We start from the raw sequence: 22368 nt of genomic DNA, 5'->3' as shown, positions 1-22368 counted from the left end.
CCCGAATTCTGCACACTGTATACGATGCACTCTGGCTAAGGAATTTTACAAATTCATATTGCAACGGATATTCTTGGTGAAGACGAGGTGAACGAAGTGTCTCGGAGGTGCACGTGCTCCGGGCTTGGGTGCTCTGTGCTGTGCTCTGTGCGGGCCCTGTGTTCTTGACCTGTCTGCTGTGCCCGGGGCATTCTTGCGTCGTTCCTGTCTTGGACCACGTAACATCTTTGGTGGAGGTGCGGATTTTATGCTGAGCACACCACGCAGCTTTGTAGTGGTCGTCAGGCCGGGTCTACCACCATGGCTCCACCCGGCGAATCAAGGAGACCCACTAACCCCACTACCGCTCCTTTCGTGATCATGGCTCCTCCTCGCGACCCCGGCACCTTTTCCGGCACTGATGCCACGGATGTCGAAGACTGGCTTAACCTCTACGAACGCGTCAGCACCTATAACAGGTGGGACCCTACGTTAATGCTCGCCAATGTCATCTTTTATCTCAATGGCATGGCACGAGTGTGGTACGAGACCCACGAGGAAGACTTAACAAGCTGGGACATTTATAAGGAGAATTTGAGGACGCTATTCGGTAGGCCTGATGACCGCCAGCTCGCCACCAAGAAACAGCTCGCACCTCGAGCACAATCTTCGACAGAAAGCTACATGGCCTACATTCAGGACATCTTGGCTCTTTGCCACAAGGTCGATGCTGCCATGAGTGAGACCGATAAGGTGGGCCACATGCTCAAAGGCATTGCAGACGATGCTTTCAACTTGCTTGTTTGTAAAGACTGTGCCACTATTGACTCCATCATTAAGGAGTGCTGTAGATATGAGCAAGTGAAAGGCCGCCGCATTCCGCAATCGTTTTCTCGCCTTCCTAACACGGCCGCGACATCTTCCTGTGAGGACCAGCGACCGCCATCCCGCACGCCCTCGGACGCCCCTGTCGTCACCGATTCAGTCACCCGGATCGTCTGACGTGAACTGGAGGCCCTCGCACCTGTCATATCCCCACCATCCGTCCCTGATACTACCCTGCCCATTGTGTCGCTTAATCAGGCTGTCGTCAAGCAAGAACTGGCAAACCTGGATCTCTTCCCCCAGGTGTGTTCCATTGGCCGCCCACACGTCCGCCAGCCTCCTTCCCCTGCTTTCCGCCCCACCTACTACTCCACGTCCCGTTACCACAATCCGGTGGAATGGCGAACGGCTGACGACCGACCCATCTGCTTTCTCTGCTCCCGCGTTGGACATATCTCTCGACTTCGCCGCAGCCCTTGGTCGTCGCCTCCGCACGCTGGCTTCTCCAACTATTGACCTGACCCTCAGCGCTGCTTCTCGCCCCCTTCCCAGCCCAAATCAGTCTGCTTCCTCCTTCCGGAATTCCTGCTCACCGTCGCCCCAAGGCCATTGCTCACACTGCAGTTACCCCGTCTTTCGGTCACTGACCCCTATGTCCGTTCCACTCTGGAAAACTAGCTGATGCAGCTCCCGGAGGTGACACTGCATCAATGACCCCAACAAGAAATCCTCTATTGACCACCCAACCGAACTTACTGGATGTCACAGTCGACGGTTTTCCTGTGCGCGCCCTCATTGACACCGGTGCACATGTATCTGTGATGAGCTCTGCCCTTCACCGTCGCCTCCGCAAAGTGCTCAAGCCTGCAACGTCCCTCGTGCGTGTGGCGGATGGAGGCACACCTGCTGTGGACGGCCTATGTACTGCTCGCATCACTGTTGCCGGCCACAGTACCCCGGTTCAGTTCACCGTTTTGTCCACATGCGCCCATGACCTCATTCTCGGCATGATTACCTCTCTGACCATTCAGCTCTGATTGACTGCTCGCAGGGTGTCCTCCAACTCGAGCTCCCACAACTCGGTTCCGAGCACGTCGATCCCTCTCTCCGCTTGTTCAATGCAGACTATGCTCGCCTCCTTTGTTGCTTTATACCCTCTCCCCCCGTTCCCGATGGCGACTACCTCGTTGCACCTAGTATCGATCTCCTGCTGACCCGCAACGTTGCTCTGCCCTATACCATCCCCCCGTCAAGGCGAACGCACTATCTCTGCCATTCCTCAACTTCGGCTTCTCTCCTCAAGTTCTTCCATCCGGCATTTGCGTTGCGACCGACCATCTCCCCCCTCGCACTGTGCCAAGTCGCTGCATTTGACGCTGCCCCTTCTCAAGATCATGCAGGCCATCCCCAGAGTACCTCTCTTTCTACAGACGCCTTCGTGACCATGATGCCCTCCGACCTGCGTCCCGCCCAAACTGCACAGCTTCGAGCCCTTCTCGAATCTTTTTCGGACATTTTCGATCTGAATAGCACACCGCTGGGCCAAGCTCTCTCTGTGAAGCCCCGCATCGACACCGGGGATGCCTCTCCTATCCGTCGTCGACCATACCGAGTCTCCCACGCTGAGCGTCAGGTCATTAACGCCAAGGTTACAAAGATGCTTGATAAGATCATTATCGAACCCTCCTACAGCTCCTGGGCCTCGCCAGTAGTCCTTGTGAAGAAAAAGGATGGCTCATGGCATTTTTGTGTTGATTATCGCCACCTGAACAAGATAACCAAGAAGGACGTGTACCCCCTCCTGCGCATCGATGACGCCCTTGATTGCCTATACGGTGCCAAATTCTTCTCCTCTATAGAGCTTCGCTCCGGCTATTGGCAGAAAGCAGTGGGTGACCAGGACCGTTAGAACACGGCGTTTGTGACACCTGATGGGCTGTATCAGTTCAAAGTTATGCCTTTTGGCTTATGCAACGCGCCGGCCACCTTTGAGCATATGATGGACGTGGTTCTGCACGGATTCAAATGGTCCACATGCCTATGCTATTTCGACAACATCATTGTCTTCTCCCCAAGCTTTTCCTCTCACCTCGATGACCTTTCCAAGATTCTTTCCCTGTTCCGTCATGCCGGCCTGCAGCTCAACTCCTCCAAATGCCGTTTCGCGCGTCGCAAGATCACAATCTTAGGTCATGTCGTTGATGCCACGGGTGTTCACACTGACCCAGCTAAGATCTGAGCCGTGAAAGACTTCCCGGTGCCGCGTTCCTGCAACGACATATGGAGCTTCTTGGAGCTGTGCTCCTACTTCCGCCGCTTCGTGCCCGGATTTGCTGACATCGCCCGCCCCATCAGTGATCTGCTAAAAAAGGATATGACTTTCACATGGGGACCCCTACAAGAAAACGCATTTGCCACTCTAATCACGAAGCTTACCACCTCGCCCGTCTTGGCACACTTCGATGTGGCCGCTCCCACTGAACTCTGCACTGACGCCAGCGGTCAAGGAATCGGCGCTCTCCTTTCTCAGCGGCAATCTGGCTCTGACCGTGTCATTGCCTACGCCAGCCGCCTCCTCTCTACATCAGTTCGCAATTACTCCATCAAGGAACGCGAGTGCTTGGCCCTTGTGTGGGCCGTTGGAAAATTTCGCCCATATTTGTATGGCCACCCTTTTACAGTTGTCACCGACCACCATGCGCTTTGCTGGCTCTCCTCACTGAAAGATCCTTCTGGCCGGCTAGGCCGCTGGGCTTTACGCCTACAAGACTACGACTACACTGTGGTCTATAAGTCAGGTCGGCTACACACCAATGCTGATTGCCTCTCCCGATATCCCGTTGACTCTTCTGGCCATTATGGCAGTGACTGCACCGCTGACCTGTTCTCGCTCTCTGCTATTACTCACTTTGGTGATGAGCAGCGACGGGACATCAAGCTTCGCTCTATTATTGACCGCCTCAATTCCTCCCCATCTGACCCTCCTTTGCGACGGTTTGTGCTGCATCATGACACTCTGTACCGCAGAAGCCTGAACCCCGCCGGCCCCGACCTCCTGCTCGTTGTGCCAAAGCACCTGCGCACCGATGTCGTCAACGAGCTCTACAACCTCCCCACTGCTGGACATCTGGGTGTCTCGCGTACTTACGCCCGCGTGCGTCGTCGCTTCTTTTGGCCCCGCCTCTACCAGTCCGTATGTCGCTATGTTGTGCCTGCAACCAGTGCCAGCGCCAGAAACGTCCTGCCACTCTCTCAGAGCGGGTATGCTCCAACCTGTTGATGTGCCCCCTGAACCTTTCTATCGTGTTGGCTTGGATCTTTTGGGTCTCTTTCCTGAGCCCACCTCCGGAAACAAATGGATTGCCATTGCCACCGATTATGCCACTCGCTATGCAATCACGCGGGCCCTCCCCACCAGTACTGCTACTGACTTTTCCGACTTTCTCCTGTACGACCTCATCCTCCGTCATGGTGCACCCCGCCAACTTCTCACCGACCGCAGCCGTTGCTTTCTCTCGAAAGTTGTCGACGACCTTCTCCGTTCCTGCTCGACTAAACATAAGCTGACCACCGCTGATCATCCCCAAACCAACGGCCTCACAGAACGCCTCAACCGCACTCTCACGGATATGCTCGCAATGTACGTTTCTCCGGACCATCGGGACTGGGACATTGCCCTTCCATATGTGACTTTCGCCTACAATTCTTCCCGTCATGACACTGCTAGTTGGTTACTCACTGTTCTATCTTTTGTACGGCCGTGAGCCCCAATTACCATTGGACACGCTGCTTCCAACATCTTCATCGCCTTCTGAATATGCACACGATGCAATTGCCCGGGCCGACCACGCCTGCCAGCTGGCTAGATACCGACAACAAGCATCGCAGGCCTCACAGCAGCACTACTACGACCACTGCCATCGCATGGTAACTTTTTCCCCTGGAGCCCTCATCTTGCTTTGGTCACCATCACGCCGCGTCGGGCTCTGCGAAAAACTTCTGTCCCGGTATGTTGGCCCATACCGTGTGCTCCGCCAGGTCACCGCTGTCGCCTACGACATCACCCCGGCCTTCCCAGAAACCACCTCCCGTGCACCACAGCGTGATGTTGTCCACGTCTCTCGCCTCAAGCCCTACCTCTCCCCATCCATTGCCACGCCCTAATCTACACTGAGAGGGTGTTTTCGTGACCGGGGGCGGTGCAACGGATATTCTTGGTGAAGACGAGGTGAACAAAGTGCCTCGGAGATGCACGTGCTCCGGGCTTGGGTGCTCTGTTCTCTGTGCTCTGTGCGGGCCCTGTGCTCTTGACCTGTCTGCTGTGCCCGGGGCATTCTTGCGTCGTTCCCGTCTTGAACCCCGTAACAATATCATCCCGAAATACACACCAACCATGATCGTATCATTGAGATTCTACTGTGCTAAAAAAAGCAACACTTCTAAAAAAGCCCAACAAGCAACACTTCTAAATAAAGAAAACACCACTGGAAAAAATTCCACATCACATCTTTGAACTGCACAGCTGAGCATATAGCTGACAGTCACACTATAAGCACAATATCTTGACTGTAGCTGCATGTTTTTAATGATTTTCAAAAAAGGCATTACAACCTGCACAGCTGTGTATAAATTATACGGCAGTCTTCAAGACAACTGAAGGAAGAGCTCTAAAACACAGCACTCAGAGCAAGCATTGTTTTCAAGCATGCAAAAACAATGACATCAGAGAACACGCGTTTTATTCTTCCAGACATACCTCTGAAAAGATGAGCGCCGCAGTTCCTCAGAACTCCTCTTTTTCCTCGCAAACCCATTCACAATAGTGCCAAACTGGACGAGAGACTTTGCAACTGCGGTAAGGAAATTCGGAGAAATGAGGAAGCCCAGTAAATAAAAAGTAATCCACAAGCATGTTCATGCCAAGTACAAATGAATGCCTGTTGCCTAAAAGAGATGTACCACTAACAAAGTAAAGCAATATGCCCAAAGTAGTGGGCATGAGTCTGCATCTGTACCCTGCACATAATGTAGCAAGACTTACACAAAGGTTCACTAACAGTTATACTAACAACACAGTAGGCAGTGATTAAAAATACATTATAATGCTACTAGAACTAACAAAAAAAAACAAAAAAAACAATCAACATTCTTGTTCAAAATTCCAAACTTCATGCCTGTTCAGCAGCACGTTCCAAGACTATATCAATAAAGAAGCTTCTAAACCCCGGATATCGTAAGGAGAAAAGATAAGGTAGGTACCCAAAGCCCAGTTGTAAGTGCACAATTTCAGGATAAGAAAAAGGATGATGTCTGATATGCAGCAGAGTGCCACAAGAGCCCAATATTTACACATTCTCAGCTTTTGTGTAACAATGTATGAGAACTGAAGATTTAATTTCTTAACTGAAATGTTTCACTGAGTGCCGTAGAAGAAAGAGGAGCAGCAGCTAATACATACCTTGTTCCTTCCACACGTCACTAATACTACAGAAAAAAACAACCTACCCTGCTACACAACTCATTTGCTAAGTATAGACTGCACAGTATAGACTGCAATATGTCCAGTAATACACCTCCAAGCAATAAGCACCATGCTCTATGTCCACTTGAGCAGTATGTCCTTGCTTCCACAAAACTTTTGATAAACAGAGTTCCTAAAATTACCCAGAGGGAAAAGGAGGCATCACCATCTCTCTGAGCTTCTTGAAGAGTGCTGCGTACACTGCGGGAATTCTGGGAAATGCACACTTTATACTTAGCTTCGCTAGCAATAAGACGGAGATGTAGATTCTACTGTGGAATCAGCTGTGTGACAGCTGTGTGGCTCTCCACTGCACACAGACTAAATTCTTTTAATAATGCATTTTTCATTTCTTTAACAAATTCAGTGTAATTGAATTTTCACTATTAGGCCCATATCATACGGTAAAGCATTTCTGGAAGGTATGCCTTGAAAACATAATTTTGCTACAAGTGAATCCCCGTTCTCTGCCAAATGTTAGCCAAAAGGAGGTGTACAACTTTCGGGATTCCTGCGATGGCTGAACGACTGCACTCCTACCTTTTCCCTCTAGGTAATTCTGAGAAACTCTATGGTTAAAAAAGCTTGAAATTAGCTGCAGATTGTTTGTGAGCTTAGGTACAGTTCATTCTTTATCCTTAAGATTAGGTGCCACCCAGAAATGATGGCTGTCTTGGTGCAAAAATAGAAAGGATATCACTAGCCAACTTGTACTTCTGTGAAGCATGTCTATTATGTCATCCCATTTTGTGTGCATGAAAGCCTTCCCAAGCACTTGCTGCTGCCAATATACAGCACTATTATAAATTTTCTGCTCATACACTGACACACTACACAGCTCTGCTATTGCAGTAATTGCCCAGCACAATATGTGAAGGCACACAGCAAACATATTAATGTGGATGAAGCATGTGACATAGACCTCGTAGGAAAACTTCTGGTGGAGTTTCATCCATCCCATAGAAAGGAGAAAGAAATTTCGCTCGTTCTGGTGGACAGTCGTGGCAAGAGGCAGCTGAGATGAGCATGGGGAAATTTCTTGACTTTATCAGCTTTACAGAAGCATACGCCTTATATGCCTAAAATATACTAAACAGAAAGCAGGGAAGATGGGCTTATTGAAAAACCCAAGATGAACATGTAATCAAATTAAAGCAATCAAAAACTCCTCAAGTACAAAATCTGCACAGGTGTCAGATATACTATTACTTGCCAGTTTTTACTAAGGAAAAACATATTTACATGCATACTGTTAGTGTCAAATGAAATCCGAACACAGTAACTGCAATGAGAAAAAATTATAGACAATCTGGCACGGTTAGGCCAGATGCGAATTAGGCGCACTTGCACTTCGGTTTTCACACTTTGGTCCTCATACCCCACATGGCGCAATGACGCGGTGGTTAAGCAATAAGCTACTGCCTTGCAATGGCAAGCGCCGACACTGGTGGGGCTTGTAAGACCTAGGTTGCTCATGAATAATCATTAATTGGACTGCTGTCTGCCATGGTGGGCAGTTAGCTCACAATCCAGAGGGGCAGGCTGTGATGATGTCACAGGGTCACATGGCCTAGGTGGCCCACCTGCCATCCAGACGGGTGGCGCCCAGCCACCCAGCTCATTAAGGCACCATCAGGGACAGCACAAACTGACAGACAACAGATTTTCGGCTGAGTGGAAGCCTTAGCGCTGGTGTACTAAAACAATGATATGAAAATATTACCTTCAGAAGAGAAAATATAGGCTAGGCCTATGAACACTTCCAAGTAGTGGCCTGCATGACATACAAGTGAATATGAAATATGCTACTATTCAGCCTCCCTCAACTAAGGTTTGCTTGCTTCACTGTCCCTGTTGCAACTGCGTTGTTAGCATTTCAATTAGCACTATCTTTTGGGATAACTTACTTTCTTCGCCAATAAGGCCAGCTCCAAGGATGCCAACACGCAGGTCCGAAAGAGTCCTAAACTTGAGTGGTATGACATGATCCCTAGTGATAGAAAAGAACGTAATGACATCAAAAGAATTGTGGCGAAAATAAATTGAGCAACATACACATCTAGCATCCCACCAACAACAAAGAAATGATACAACCGAACAGGTGTGCTCGAAAGTATTGTTCTAGTGCCCTCTCAGAAGGCATACTCATTTTTTACCTTGGAGCAAAAAGATTAGGAGTGCTCAAATGAAGTGACTGACAGTACAGACTTGCTCTTAGCTTTAAATTTCAGTACAAGCATCATAAAACAAATCAAAAACAAGCTAATGCATTGCTTAATGCACTTCAATTACCCAAAGATCTATCAAGCACTTTCGATCACTTGCTCTTTAAAATGCTACCTGAAAAAGCGTTATAAAAAAATTATCTTCTATGATTTCCTACACAGTGCGAAAGAAACTGCGCATCTAACAAGAAAGTGCAAGGGCTAACTGCACAGCACTGGATAGCCCACCCATTTCAGCTAGTACATGTTTGGGCAATGGGTTCATAATAAACAACAAAACAATTTAATTTTTCAAATTCCTATGCGCCATTTGCTCCTACAAAGCAAGTTAACAGTTGTGTTTCTTTTAATGGACATTGGATAGAAACTGTAGCTAAATGAGCCTCATTAACAAAACAGCAGGATCCCCCACCATCCCCTTTTGCACGAGTTAGCCGTAAGAGGGAAAGCACAGGAGTTTAGGATAGCGCTGCAAAACTGATACTCGGCTTTAACTGAGGAAGACGATCTTGATGTTCATTCAATGCACGATAATCTGACATCAATAATTACGGAGTGCGCAGTAGAAGTAGGTGGTAGGACAGTTCGAAAGGATACCGGCAAGCTATCTCAGGTGACGAAAGATCTGATTAAGAAGCGCCGAAGCATGAGGGCGTCTAACCCTACCGATAGAATAGAACTAACAGAGCTGTCAAAGTTAATAAATAAGCGCAAGGTAGCCGACATAAGGAGGTTTAATATGGAGAGAATCGAGCATGCTCTAAAGAACGGAGGTAGCCTAAAAGCAGTGAAGAGGAAACTAGGCATAGGTAAAAACCAGATGTATGCATTAAGAGACAAGCAGGGCAATGTCATAAGCAATATGGATAAGACAGTTAACGTAGCAGAAGAGTTCTACATAGACCTGTACAGTAGCCAATGTAATCAGAGCGTTAATGAGAAAGACAGCAGTGCACAGCAATGCGTCATCCCGCCAGTAACGAAAGATGAAGTAAAGAAAGCCTTAGAAGCAATGAAAAGGGGAAAAGCAGCTGGGGAGGATCAGGTAACAGCAGATCTGTTGAAGGATGGAGGGGACATCGTGCTAGAAAAACTAGCCACCCTGTATATGAAATGCCTTATGACCTCGACTGTACCAGAAGCTTGGAAGAATGCAAATATTATCTTAATTCATAAGAAGGGAGACGCCAAGGACTTGAAAAATTACAGGCCGATCAGCTTACTATCCATTGCCTACAAAGTATTTACTAAGGTAATCGCTAATAGAGTCAGGGCAATGTTGGACTTTAATCAATCAAATGATCAGGCAGGCTTTCGTAAAGGATATTCCACAATAGATCATATTCACATTATCAATCAGGTGATAGAGAAATGCGCAGAATATAACCAACCTCTATATATAGCTTTCATTGATTACGAGAAAGCATTCGACTCAGTGGAAACCTCAGCAGTCATACAGGCATTGCGTAATCAGGGGGTAGAAGAGCCTTATGTCAAAATACTGGAAGATATATATAGCAACTGCACAGCTAATATAATCCTCCATAAAGTCAGCAATAAAATTCCAATAAGGAAGGGCGTCAGGCAAGGAGGCACGATCTCGCCAATGCTGTTCACCGCATGTTTACAGGAGGTATTTCGAGGCCTGAATTGGGAACAGTTGGGAATAAGAATAAATGGAGAATACCTAAATAATCTGCAATTTGCTGATGACATTGCCTTGCTGAGTCACTCAGGAGGTGAACTGCAAATCATGATTAATGAGTTAGACAGGCAGAGCAGATCGATGGGTCTAAAAATTAACATGCAGAAAACCAAGGCAATGTTCAACAGCCTAGCAAGGGATCAACAGTTCACAATTGGCAGCGAGAGCCTAGAAGTTGTGACGGAATACGTCTACTTAGGGCAGGTAGTGACAGCTGATCCGGATCATGAGAGGGAGATAACTAGAAGGATAAGAATGGAGTGGAGCGCATATGGCAAATTCTCGCAGATCATGAGCGGCAGTTTACCAATTTCCCTCAAGAGGAAAGTGTACAACAGCTTTATCTTACCAGTGCTCACCTACGGGGCAGAAACGTGGAGGCTAACGAAAAGAGTTAAGCTTAAGTTAAGGACAACGCAGCGAGCCATGGAAAGAAAAATGATAGGTGTAACGTTAAGAGACCGGAAGCGGGCAGAGTGGGTGAGGGAACAAACACGGGTTAATGACATCCTAGTCAAAATCAAGAGAAAGAAATGGGCTTGGGCAGGGCATGTAATGCGAAGGCAAGATAACTGCTGGTCCTTAAGGGTAACGGAGTGGGTTCCAAGAGAAAGTAAGCGTAGCAGGGGGCGGCAGAAGGTTAGGTGGGCGGATGAGAATAAGAAGTTTGCAGGCAAAGGGTGGATGCAGCTGGCAAAGGATAGGGTTAATTGGAGAGACATGGGAGAGGCCTTTGCCCTGCAGTGGGTGTAGTAAGGATGATGATGATGATGACAACGACGATGATGATGATGATGATGAGTGTCTGGGGTCCCCTTTGCAAAACACTTGGCAGACAATGTAATCCTCTACTGTACATTCATAGATCTCTGGGAGTCCTCATAACACTCCTAGCGCAGTGGTGTAGCAGGTAAGCGATGCATCACTGGCCTGGCATGTGGCCGTTTTTACAGCCACCAGTGGGGCTTGTGAGACCAAAGTTGCTCGCAAGGTCACATGACCTAGGTGGCAGGTGGGCCACCTGCTTTTTTGCTCACAGCGTCGTCAACGCCAATGCCAGATTTTCTGCCCAAATCGTAGCCACTGTCGTGTTAAAAGTTGATGTTCTAAAACGAACCATTCTGTGTGCGCACTGTCGTGTTAAAAGTTGATGTTCTAAAACGAACCATTCTGTGTGCGCCAAAAACAATATCAGTAGGAAACACTAGTAGCAGGTCACTTGTAATAGACCAGCCGCAATTAGACTCTAGTTTGCCGCACACCTTAGGATAACAGTAAGGTGGTCAGAAAGTTCGATCACATGGTACCTGCAAGAGCTGCACACATATGCCGTGAGGGTAACAAGATCGATTTGTTTCACACAACAGTATCATGTGAAAATGTGGTTTCTCAAGAAACTTTGTAGATGAGCAAACCTACCATTCCTTTTTCTGCTGCATGACGAAGTACCTATACAGGCTTCGTTCGAAGTTGATAATGCCGGCCACGACGTATTCAGCCATGAGAATGGCGAAGCAGCTTGCCCTCACTATTGCATACTTTGGCACGGGCTGAAAAAGCACATTTTCAGGTGAGCAACACAGGAGACAAAGTTTAATGTCCCTGCAGCTACTACTGCTACCCCTGCAACCACTGACGGCAGCTGAAAGTAAAACAAGGTGTCTTCTAAGTCCAAACAAGTTCAAGTCCAAGCAATATTTGGAGGAAAAACAATAACAGATGTTCACATTTCAGCAACACTAATCGGTTTGTTTGCTATGCATTCCCGGCTACTGTTTTCTATTTCCCTTAGCTGCATACCATTAAAAATATACTTGAAGGAAAATTGAACAATTTGCTGAATAAGAAGAGCTGCACATGAATGATATTTTTACCTCCTTTCATCTTTTGGAGGGGACATAATTATCTATCTGAAGTTTTGTGGAACCTCCACTGCCAGAGCTCAGGCACATGATAGAGGAAGGATGCTGCCATGCCGTTCCACTCGCTTCTGTTGAGCAGTCAATGAAGCAGATCAACAGCTCGAATCTTGCCACTGCAATTTGCTCCATGTATGAGGATAAACATAGTGCACCAACCTACTTCCACGGTAACTGCAGTGATAAGCTCATCACGCCAGAATTCTATTATGCCTAACATAATCAGTGCTGCAAGAATTTGAAGGCTGGTGAAAGCCAATTACAAGCACAATGATCTGTCTGAATGATATGTGATACTATTACGTGGCAATTATATTGTGTAGCTGGAAAACTGAACTAACTTAAATGATGACTACAGTGTGACTAGTTTCAATTCCTCCCTGTGTGTGTTTGGTGCAGAGAAAGTTTAAACATATTAAACCCAGGCTTTCCTGTTCCTATCGCAAGGTCAGTTTATGACTACTTTCTAGCAGGTAGCTGTTTGTTGCCCGTAATACCCACAGAGTAAGTTGTAGGAGATATTCCTGCTAATTAATCAACTATGGGCTGCAGGACTTTTTCAGCAAACAATACAGCAGGCGTTGTATCACTGTTGTATCCCTGCTGTTGCGCATATCTACTGCGGCATCATCACGGACTAGAGGTTCAAATACGCCTCAAGACAGTTTGTAATAACAGAGTTCTGAGGATGGCCACAAACGCAACACAGCAGAGCACATTTTATCTGCTAGTCCCGGGAGTATTAGTGAAAACACCGTTTTCACTAATACTCCTGGGACTTTTTCTGGGTTTTCAGTCATGTTACTCGGAGCTATTTGATAGCTACCAGTGCTCCTTTGCATGGTGAGGCTGTGGTTGCACAGTGAGGTTAGTGTGCAGAATCAGGATACCTATGCCTGATTCATAGCTTTCCTTGTCTTGTTCTGCCCAGTGTCTCCTTGTCACGCAAGCATGTGCTGTGTGTGGCTGCAGCGCAGTACGGATTTGCATACCTTAATATAAGCACTGGCGGGTGGCACAACAAAACTGCAACATGTTGACCCAAAATCTGCCACCTATTGTCTGTACACTGCGCTATGGTGCTGCTGCTGCCCACACCAAAAGCTTCAGCACGAAATGCCTATAGAGTCCTTGCTCTCAATACAGCAACATTTTCTTTTGAAAGACTTTAGTTCGTGACCTTACAAAGTTTCTGTGACTCATCTGTGTATAACTACTCTAGGCTTTAAACCACTCTATAATAGCTTTATGTCATCCCTTAGAGCACTGGCAGGCAAATGTGGCACTCTCGGGGATGCTCTGTGTCTGTGGCAAATGACAACGCTAACAGGAAGGTTTAGGTAAGCTGTAACCGATATGAAAAGTGGTGCAACTAACTTCATTTGCAGACTGATTCATTTTATCATTACTCACAGAAAAAACAACCGAGACAAGCCACATCCATTCATACATGCCAGTTCGCACCACACTTAAAGAAACAATGCACCCGCACTTACTGTCGGGCAGATATAATGTGCTTGCTTAGTAGTGAAGTCTGTTAAATGCATTCTGGCATAGGTGCTTACACATTACTAGCACAACTTGATGACGATGGTGGTGTAGCGCCTTCTCACTGAAGACAGCCTCACTCTTTGGTTTGTACTGCTGGACAACTAGGCACTTCTTCACATCTGTACCCAATGCTCTTTCCCCTACACAGTATACATAATTTTAATCAGGCTATCTGTGCTGCAAAGCATCACATTTTTAATAAATAAGGTGCTCATTCCAGAAAGCATGCTGACAAACAAACCTACCAGAAGACACATATGTGACTCTTATATCTTACAGTTCTGAGCGTGCACAATGGCATCACTTTGGAGGCCACAAGTAAAACAACGCAGAGAATAAAATCATGTGCTAATGCGCAGATGCTCACCAAAGATCGGTCAATATAAGGAAGGAGAGTCTCAACGCCTGCGGGAAAAAATGAAAGATAATGAAAAATTTATGATTGCAAGCAACAATAATGGATGCTATCCAAATAGCCCCAGTTATCAGTAGTAACTGTAGCACTGTGTGGCACTTATTCCTTTTCGTTAAACCACACCAATTATTTGCAATTCGCAGCCATCACAGAAATAGCTTCTTTCTGTGGTAAAAAAACTGCCCAAAGATTAAGAACACTCTTGGTTCGATCAATTTATGCTTTTACTATGGTCAGGAAAGCATCCCCTCGACTACCCCTTCCGCAGCAAAATAGAAAAAGAATGCTCTCAAATATTGTGTCAGCGTTTAGTAACCATGTCAGTGTTTCGTATAAACTTAGCAAAAAGCATTGACAGGCAAGCCCTGCTCTTGCGGGAAACATGCTGCAGCAGCTGTCACTGCATGTCAACTGTGGTGAAGCTTCCATTTTAGGCAATCACAGAGTTACCAGAGCATATATAGTGGTACATGGAGATTTATAATGAATAATGACTATGAACTACAATATACAGCATAGCAGCATTTCCAGAATTCTTCAGCTTTCATATAAGGATAATTCTGCACAGAGGATGTAGATGCCAGATGTAAAATTCGAAACACAGCTGAAACTACATTGCTTGCAAGTAAATGTATTATGAATCCACACAGGGCAAAACTAAATAAGAGCTTAGTTCCTCTTACAAGAGCTTTCTTTGTGCCACATACGTGGGCACTAAGCATAACCACTTTCATGCCTAGTACTAGAACAGAATCAAGTCAGGAACTTTACTGCTCAATTACACTGCATGTTTTAGAGTTCATGAAAAACTTATGCATTTACAACAATAGCAAATCAATCAAACTGAAATCAATCTAAATTAAGGCACCAAAACTGAACATGGTGAAACACACGTTACATATTTACAACAAATTAGATGGGAAAGTAAGCTGCTTGAAGAAAAGCAATACAAAAGGCATTGCCAAAAATTTACAGTTCATTTGGTGGTACGAAAAGATCGTACCAAATATTGTAAAGAAAGAAAAAATAATCACAGTGCCAAGTTGGAAATGTATACTGATGTGAGCACAACACGCATCACACACATGAAGAATCACAGCGTTGCAAATTCTGTAGTTAAAAACTAATGTCACAAAAGGCAAAACCAGGACCGCACTTGCCTGCTGATGTGACCTGCACAAGCTTCATGTTTGGAAGCTGGTAGAGTACATCTTTCAATATATGGGTGTCAGTGATCAGAATCTCAACGCTCTGAAGCCTCTGAACGACTTCAGGTTTGATCTTGGGGCAGTCGTAGTGCACAGTGACTGAAGAGCGACAAAAAAAAAGGCAAAATGAAACAGTATAGGAACTGGAAACATCAAATCAAGCATTTGTCGATGTAGGTATGTTTTTTTTTTTTTATCGGCTACGTAGCTACAATGCGATCACTCAAAAATGCGCAAGGTGTCAACAAGCAGGGCAAGTTGTCTGTACAGCAGCGAAATAAGGCTGTATACAAGACAAATCAGCTGCAGCTACCGTACATAACATACAGCCTGTCACTAAAACCAATCAATCACTTCAGTGTCAGCTCAAATGGTGAAGGCTTCTGAAACCTAGACGCCGTTTTGCATGCCTTATCGCGTGAAGCCCTACATTCATGACTTCAGTGTAACGCAAAACGACACGAAAGGCATCGCAACATACGCACACTTTGCGACGATCTCGACTACTTCAGCTCGGCCTTTGACCGCTTCTCGGAGGTGCTCGGCGATATTTGGAATCCTTGAAACGACATAGATCTCTGGAAGTCCCATCTTGGAACCCTGATATTGCGTAACAAGGGAACGAGTCGCAGGAAGAATATGACACCCGGTGAAATCGCTTCTGCGCAGCGACACGGGATGCTACACTGGCTGTAACAAGGGAACGAGTCGCAGGAAGCAAGAATATGACACCCGGTGAAATCGCTTCTGCCCAGCGACACGGGATGCTACACTGGCTTGCCGGCGCGTGATGCACGGAGAGCGCGAAAGCAAACGCAAGGGGGCATGGATCATCGCAAATCTGCGGCACTGAAAGTGTCAATGTGGTGCAATCTACGCTAGAATACGTAATCATACATTTAAACCCGCGTGCTTTCGCGGAGAGCGGCTGAAGCTGCTGCGGCTTCTAAATCCAATAAATGGACTAAGCTTGAAAGAAACCCCAGAAATCTCATGTGTAAATGTACCTAAATAGAACTTTTTAATATATTAGAACAAAAGTTGCATATTTAAATGAACTGCGAACTTCGAAAGTTTGATGGCCATTGACTGAATGTGCATTGAGATTGCCCATGTGACAGGGGTATTAGTTTCGCTTTGTTTTGGCGCGGAATTTGGTTTCATGGAAGACGATGCAGTGATGGGGTGCTCAAAAAAAGAGAGACAGCATGTTATTTTCGCACGTTTTCATCGTTTAGAAACATTGCTTTCAGGTAATAGTAATACGAATATGCCAAGCGTGGCCGTTATTTCGTCATTTTTCACGCCTTCAACTGCAACATGCCTGCCCGTGCAGGCTTTAAGTGCTTACAAGTACAGGCCTTCAGCTGTTAGCTGCAACTGTCAAGCGCGTGGCTTTCGCTACAGTCGCAAACTTATCATGGCAACAACGAGCATTATCAGGCAGATTACAGCGGCCGGGTCTGGCTGCTCAGCGCCGCAACTTCCGAAATACTAGCGACGCATACGCGAGCAACTGCGCGGTTCACAAGGGAAATAAAGAGTGTGACGCTTCAAAACAGTACTTTACCGCGAAGGTACTGACTGCACAACAGCGTACGCAACTTTTTGTTTGTTTGCTTGTTTTCTACTTATTACTAACCCACCTCGATTTTGAGTCGACAGTGGCTGCCAGTGCCAAGCTATTTTTCGAGCGTTGCCCACCTTCGTGAAGAGCGCGACTGCGTGGTTTGGTCAGCGTCTAAAATGAATCACGCGCCGCTGAGGATAAGCTAGTCCACGAAATCGCTGATATGCTAGCTGCGTAATCTCGGCGGCATTCGACACGTATGGTTTACTTAGTCTAGACGGTGCTCACCCTGCCAATGTACAAGTACTCGCGTAGTGTCCGCAACAGTTCTGTTAGTGGCATAACTTGTAAAAATATTACTGCGATCAAAGCGCACTTTGACACTTGAAACTCAACTCAGAACTATGAGCTGAAAGAATTGCATATCTCTAACGAACCACCGAAAAATAGCTTCCGAAGTGGCTGGCTAATCCTGCTTTCGTACATAAAACCAAAGTAGCTGCATAACACCCACGATCGAAACGCACGCAGATCCACTCTGCGCAGAACGAAAAACCATTTTCACGCAATACAGACAAAGAAATCACATGACAGATGAGGCAATTCTGATTTTGAAAAAGAAAAAGGAAAAGCTGGAATAGCGGTCACAGTGATGTTTTTGTGCTTGTTTTTTTGAACATGATAAAGACACTCCTACATTGCATATCAACCTAAAGAGAAAAGTACAATGCTGCCTACTCACCTCCTCTCGTCGGACCGTATATGGAGCGAGAATCGTTGCCAGCATTCATGGACGCGTGCAAATCGCACCAAAAAGATTCCATGGTATCAACAAAGCATCTGCTGACGTGTGTCAGCCATGCAGGATACGAACACGCTGCGTATTTTCTGGCTGTCTTTTTTTTTTATTAAGGCCACATGCTAGTCATCAGTTGTTCGAACCATTACTATCGCAGCTTCAGGTGTCAAAACTGAATGGAACGTTCGAGTCAATGAACGATGCATCACAATTTCGGAAACTGTCCAGGACAAGAGAAGGGATACCCTTTAGATGTACAGCAATCACATACCAGAGCTCTAAAGATCGCTAGCATGCTCTGCAAGAGAAACCGGGTTCAGTTCGTTGCACTGGACGTATGAAGTGTCCCCCAAAACTGTTCGTTCAAAGGCACAATCATCTTGCTAAAGCAACGTAATGCAGACTCGCATTTTTACTGCGGCTGCTGGCTTGCACTCATCACGCATACCTTTTCTGAGGCAATGCCGACGTTGTCCGCTCCAGCAAATACAATGTAACTGAAGAAGAAATATGCAAATGTTTCCGCACCACAGGCTAGACGTGCCATAACTCGCACCGTTTGTTTTTCGACACTGAACGAGAGTTGCACTGAACAGTGCTCCAAGACATCGCTGAACTACGTGTTACTGGAATGGGCGGGCGGCTACGTGGAGTCCGTTTCCGACCAAGCAGTTCTGGGCACAGGTCTTCTCAATGTTTGACGTCCGGTAGCTATGGACCGTGGCAAGAAGAGGCGACCGTTCGGTGTGTCCTCGGTTTGAGTGGAACTGGAGGCTCGCTCACAGTCCCGGCGCGGTGGCTGAGGCAGCTGCAGTTGCCGATTTGTAATCGCCTCGACAAGCTCTTCCGACGGACCATTTGCAGTCGGTTCTGCGCGGGTGTTGAATTTGCCGTTGCTGATTGTGGCTATCTCAGTGCTGGGCTTCGCTGACTGTTCCGGTCTCTGGAGGTACTGGATTCCATGCTCGACGAAGTCTGCGCCGATCTGTTCTTCCTCTAGGGACATTCGAATGGGCACGACCCGGTTGATGCCCTGCGAGAGAAAAAGAAAACATTTCTTTGATGAGAGCCTTTTTGTGTCGGTTGATGAATTCTTTATGGAAAGTGCATGTGATGTAGATATAAGCCACATACTAAACGTAAAAAAAATTTCTATAGTTCTCGATCGTATCAGGCGTGAGAAGGGCAACCTTTGTGGTAAAGCGTCTTTCCTTTCGTGCCTTCTGGAAAAAGGAGGATAATGTAGAACAAAACTTGTGATCCCGCATGCCTATATTAGGGAATACTGCTTCCTCTTTGCTTCCTCTCTCTGTGCACTCCTGTACATCTTTGCGTATATGCCTGTGCACCTAAAATTCCTGTAGCATGCAGTTCCGAAGCGTCTTTCATTTAACTATGGCCGGATGCATTACTGCTTCTTTATTTCATCTGCAAGCTACATGATCGAGTGACGGGGTGGCTTCTCTCGAGAGCATCCATCTGCATTCATGCGGTCGAAGTGAGTTTGGCAGTAGGTGCCCTCATGGCAACAAGGGGGCAAGGCGGGATGCAGATAACACGCTCACTTCTTTACACCAGGGGAGAACGAAAAGTTAGGGTTAATCCTACGGAATACTGAGTCAGCTCCGTCGTGCGATGGCGCAGAGCGTGTGAATAAGCCCACCCAGAGTATGATGTACGTGGAGAGGCAGCTCCAGGCGGATATGGTGAGCACTGCGAGCGCCTGCACCCCGAGAAGGTAGAAGCCTCCGCCGCGGAACACGCCGGCACCTCCGCGGCTCAGGCGCAGCAGCGAGTCCCGCTCGACGAAGAGGCCGACTGCCAGCATTCCCCACACGGAGCTGAGCCCGTGCACGGCGATTGCGCCCACGGGGTCGTCCACGCGCAGCCAGTCCAGCAGCGGCATGCCCACGTTGGCCAGCAGGGAGCCCACCGAGCCCACCACCACGGCCTCCCACGGATGGTACAGCGCACAGCCGGCTGCAAGGGGCGCGTTCCATTTGAACAGCCACGCTCGGGATACTGACGCCGCGGCTCCAGGTACACGGCAAATATATTTTAGGGGGCGAGGAAGGGGTGACGGGCGTCAGTTGCTCAGCACACACACAAACACATGAACACGTGCCTGAGTCCATAAGGTCCATGCTCAATGCAGCCGTTATTTTTAACGCGAGAGCGTTAAGGAGCCTGTGTCGCATGCTGCAGGAAAGCCGGCGTCGTTGGCTGGGAGCGAAGAATCCACGAAAAAAATCGCCAAAAAAGCAACCTAGGTGGGCCACACAGGTCACGTGACCTTGTGGCGTCATCACTACCTGCCTACTGGATTGTGAGTCAACTGCTTACTATAGCAGGTGACTCAAATTAATTATTGATCGCGAGAGGTTGCTCGGGAAGAGCAACCTGGGTCTCACAAGCACCACCGGTGGAAGCATGCACCTGCCATCGCAGGGCAGTGGCTGCACCACTGCACCAGGAGTGGTATTAGGATTCCCGGGGATCTATGAATGTAAAGTAGAAAATGACCAGCTGTGCATTATAGGCATTAATCCATTAACACTATCGCGCCATATTACTCAACTGCCGCCTCCAATTTTTTTTTTGTTCTCCGATGACGCGGCAGATTTAAGATGTCAGTTTAGGGGCTTCCATCTTATTGCCAGGTGTCACGTGGTAGTGACAACGGTGTGAACAACAGAGGAGCAGACTAAGGTGGCGCTGAAACGAATTTTTTATTGGGCTGACGAGCCCACAAAGAACTGAACAACTCGAGAGCGGCGATAGCAACAAACGTGCTCGGTAGTCGTCGAGGGACAGCTATGTATACTACCACATTAAAACATGGTTACAACTAAGCTGACGGCTATTTGATCGAGAGCTCCTCGCCACACAGACACTGTTTGGCCGCAGTATCACAGATTATTTAATAACTTCCTCTAAAGGGACACTAATGACAAACTGAAGTTGGCGCGTATCGATTGGGTACCACCTTCCGATCACAAAGATTCCACTGTCGTCGAAATAGGAGCTATTATAAGCTAGAAAAGACCAAAAAAAGATATACAAGTATCGTTGTCACCGGCGTTATCAAATACAGTCGAACCTCATTATAACGAAGCAGTTTTAACAAAATAATGGATATTACGAAAGAGTGACGGTTCTCTCTGGAAGCTCGGTCAAAATAGGCTATAACGAAGCTACGGCTATAACGAAGCTGCGGCTATAACGAAGCTACGGCTATAACGAAGTAATCGCTGGGCCCCTTCAACTTCGTTACAGCGAGGTTCAACTGTAACAGCTGGGTGGGCTATATGACGGTGGATAGTGCAGTAGATAGCTTCGTTGCTCAGTGTAAGCTTCGACCGCTGCAAAAGTTCCTGGCAGGCACCAAAATACCGGCCCACAGCAGTGGTTTTGTACAAATTCTGCTTCAAGAATCTGACAGCTGTAGCCAAGAACGGAATTTGTCTTTTCGATCTCCCAATAGGTATGGCTATAGGTCTAGCTCTAAGAAGCCCCAGGACTGTGTTTTTGTTCTTGCCATTATATCCACCAGCCACAAAGTGTGCGAACGAGGCAAGCGATCGTTGCCATATACGCCCTAGAAGGCATGCTGCAAAACGTTTATTGTAACGCCCGGAATAACTGGAAGTCAACTCAAGGCTCACCTGTGATGGCCACGAGGGAGGCAAGTATCCCGTTGATGAGCTTGATCACAGAAAACTTCCGGCTGTTCACCGCGTAACTGGTGGCAGAAGAAAAAAGAAAAACGGGCACCGTCGTCGTTGATTCACGTCCAGGCAGTAGCGCAGTACGGTCGCGACCTTATAACTGATGTCGGCGGGCCTTTACGCCAGTACGAGGTAGAAGCGAAGCGTCTCATGTCGGAGCTTCAGTAGGAATAGCATGTGACGGCGTTTGCGTACCTTTACGTCACCTACTGGTCGCCTTTGCAATAATGTTCTATTAGTAACAATCGAAATGCGAGCAAGAGAACTGAGATGTACAAGCACGAACATATATTACCTCTTGGACAAGAAATACAAGCGATGTTGATCAACACTTCTATAGGGCAGTCATCGCGCTTTCAAAGTGAAATTAACCTACGCAAGTATCGGGGTACCCCTGGCTAAGATGTTCTCATTTCGCTGTTTGTGTTTCAGTTGTATTTTTCAGTTTCATTTGTTGCTGATAGTACGTAAGCTGCACGTCTTACAGGCGCCAGTGATATATCAAATCGCCATTCTTTCCAGAGTCGACACCACAGATCAATAAGGTTAAAAATAAGACAATACCACCTCAATCCGCTGGAGCATCATGCCACGAGCTAAATACTTTCCTGTTGTTTGACCTTTAGAGTTAGATGTGTACCTTCGTCTTTTATTTCTTTACCTGGAATATGCTTCCGCCTGGTGGCAGCACGAACAACACGTGTGACGTTTAAGATTACAAGGATCAGTATAATGCGGCGGTTAAGCTAGCAGGTTTAACTTTTATATGACCTCAATCGCGGCACACGGGCAGCAGTTAAGCGGGGAAAGAACGTGGAGCGAACAACAGGCAGTTCTTACCTGAAAATGAGCGCAGTGATGCCGCCTCCTACTGAAGAATTTATTGTCACTATAGCAGACCTGCACAAAGAAAGGGCGCGCGT

The 22368-nt window shown here is 47.1% G+C and overlaps 3 protein-coding genes across 3 annotated transcripts in view; 1 reads left to right on the top strand and 2 right to left on the bottom strand.

Annotated features, from left to right (window-relative positions):
- The window catches only part of LOC144093537 (glyoxylate/hydroxypyruvate reductase A-like), a 32868-nt gene extending 16579 nt beyond the window's left edge, over positions 1–16289 (bottom strand). The window contains exons 1-6 of the mRNA XM_077627062.1: positions 15834–16289; positions 15301–15447; positions 14093–14130; positions 11675–11805; positions 8233–8315; positions 5561–5654 (exon numbers count right to left, since the gene is read on the bottom strand). Coding sequence (XP_077483188.1) covers positions 5561–5654; positions 8233–8315; positions 11675–11805; positions 14093–14130; positions 15301–15447; positions 15834–15939 — 599 coding nt within the window. The 5' untranslated portion in view covers positions 15940–16289. The remainder of the gene's footprint in view (positions 1–5560; positions 5655–8232; positions 8316–11674; positions 11806–14092; positions 14131–15300; positions 15448–15833) is intronic.
- Positions 301–4968, top strand: LOC144094366 (uncharacterized). The gene is made up of 2 exons (XM_077628347.1): positions 301–975; positions 4843–4968. The coding sequence occupies exons 1-2, from the start codon at positions 301–303 to the stop codon at positions 4966–4968; spliced, it is 801 nt and encodes a 266-aa protein (XP_077484473.1).
- A 2001-nt stretch (positions 16290–18290) lies between the features above and the next one.
- Positions 18291–22368, bottom strand: part of LOC144094365 (putative ammonium transporter 2) — a 34823-nt gene continuing 30745 nt past the window's right edge. The window contains exons 5-8 of the mRNA XM_077628346.1: positions 22286–22345; positions 21383–21459; positions 19381–19697; positions 18291–18750 (exon numbers count right to left, since the gene is read on the bottom strand). Coding sequence (XP_077484472.1) covers positions 18361–18750; positions 19381–19697; positions 21383–21459; positions 22286–22345 — 844 coding nt within the window. The 3' untranslated portion in view covers positions 18291–18360. The remainder of the gene's footprint in view (positions 18751–19380; positions 19698–21382; positions 21460–22285; positions 22346–22368) is intronic.

This window comes from Amblyomma americanum, chromosome 6 (genome assembly GCF_052857255.1).
Source record: "Amblyomma americanum isolate KBUSLIRL-KWMA chromosome 6, ASM5285725v1, whole genome shotgun sequence".
Classification (NCBI taxonomy): domain Eukaryota; kingdom Metazoa; phylum Arthropoda; class Arachnida; order Ixodida; family Ixodidae; genus Amblyomma; species Amblyomma americanum.
This window is presented reverse-complemented; position numbering and strand designations above follow the sequence as displayed.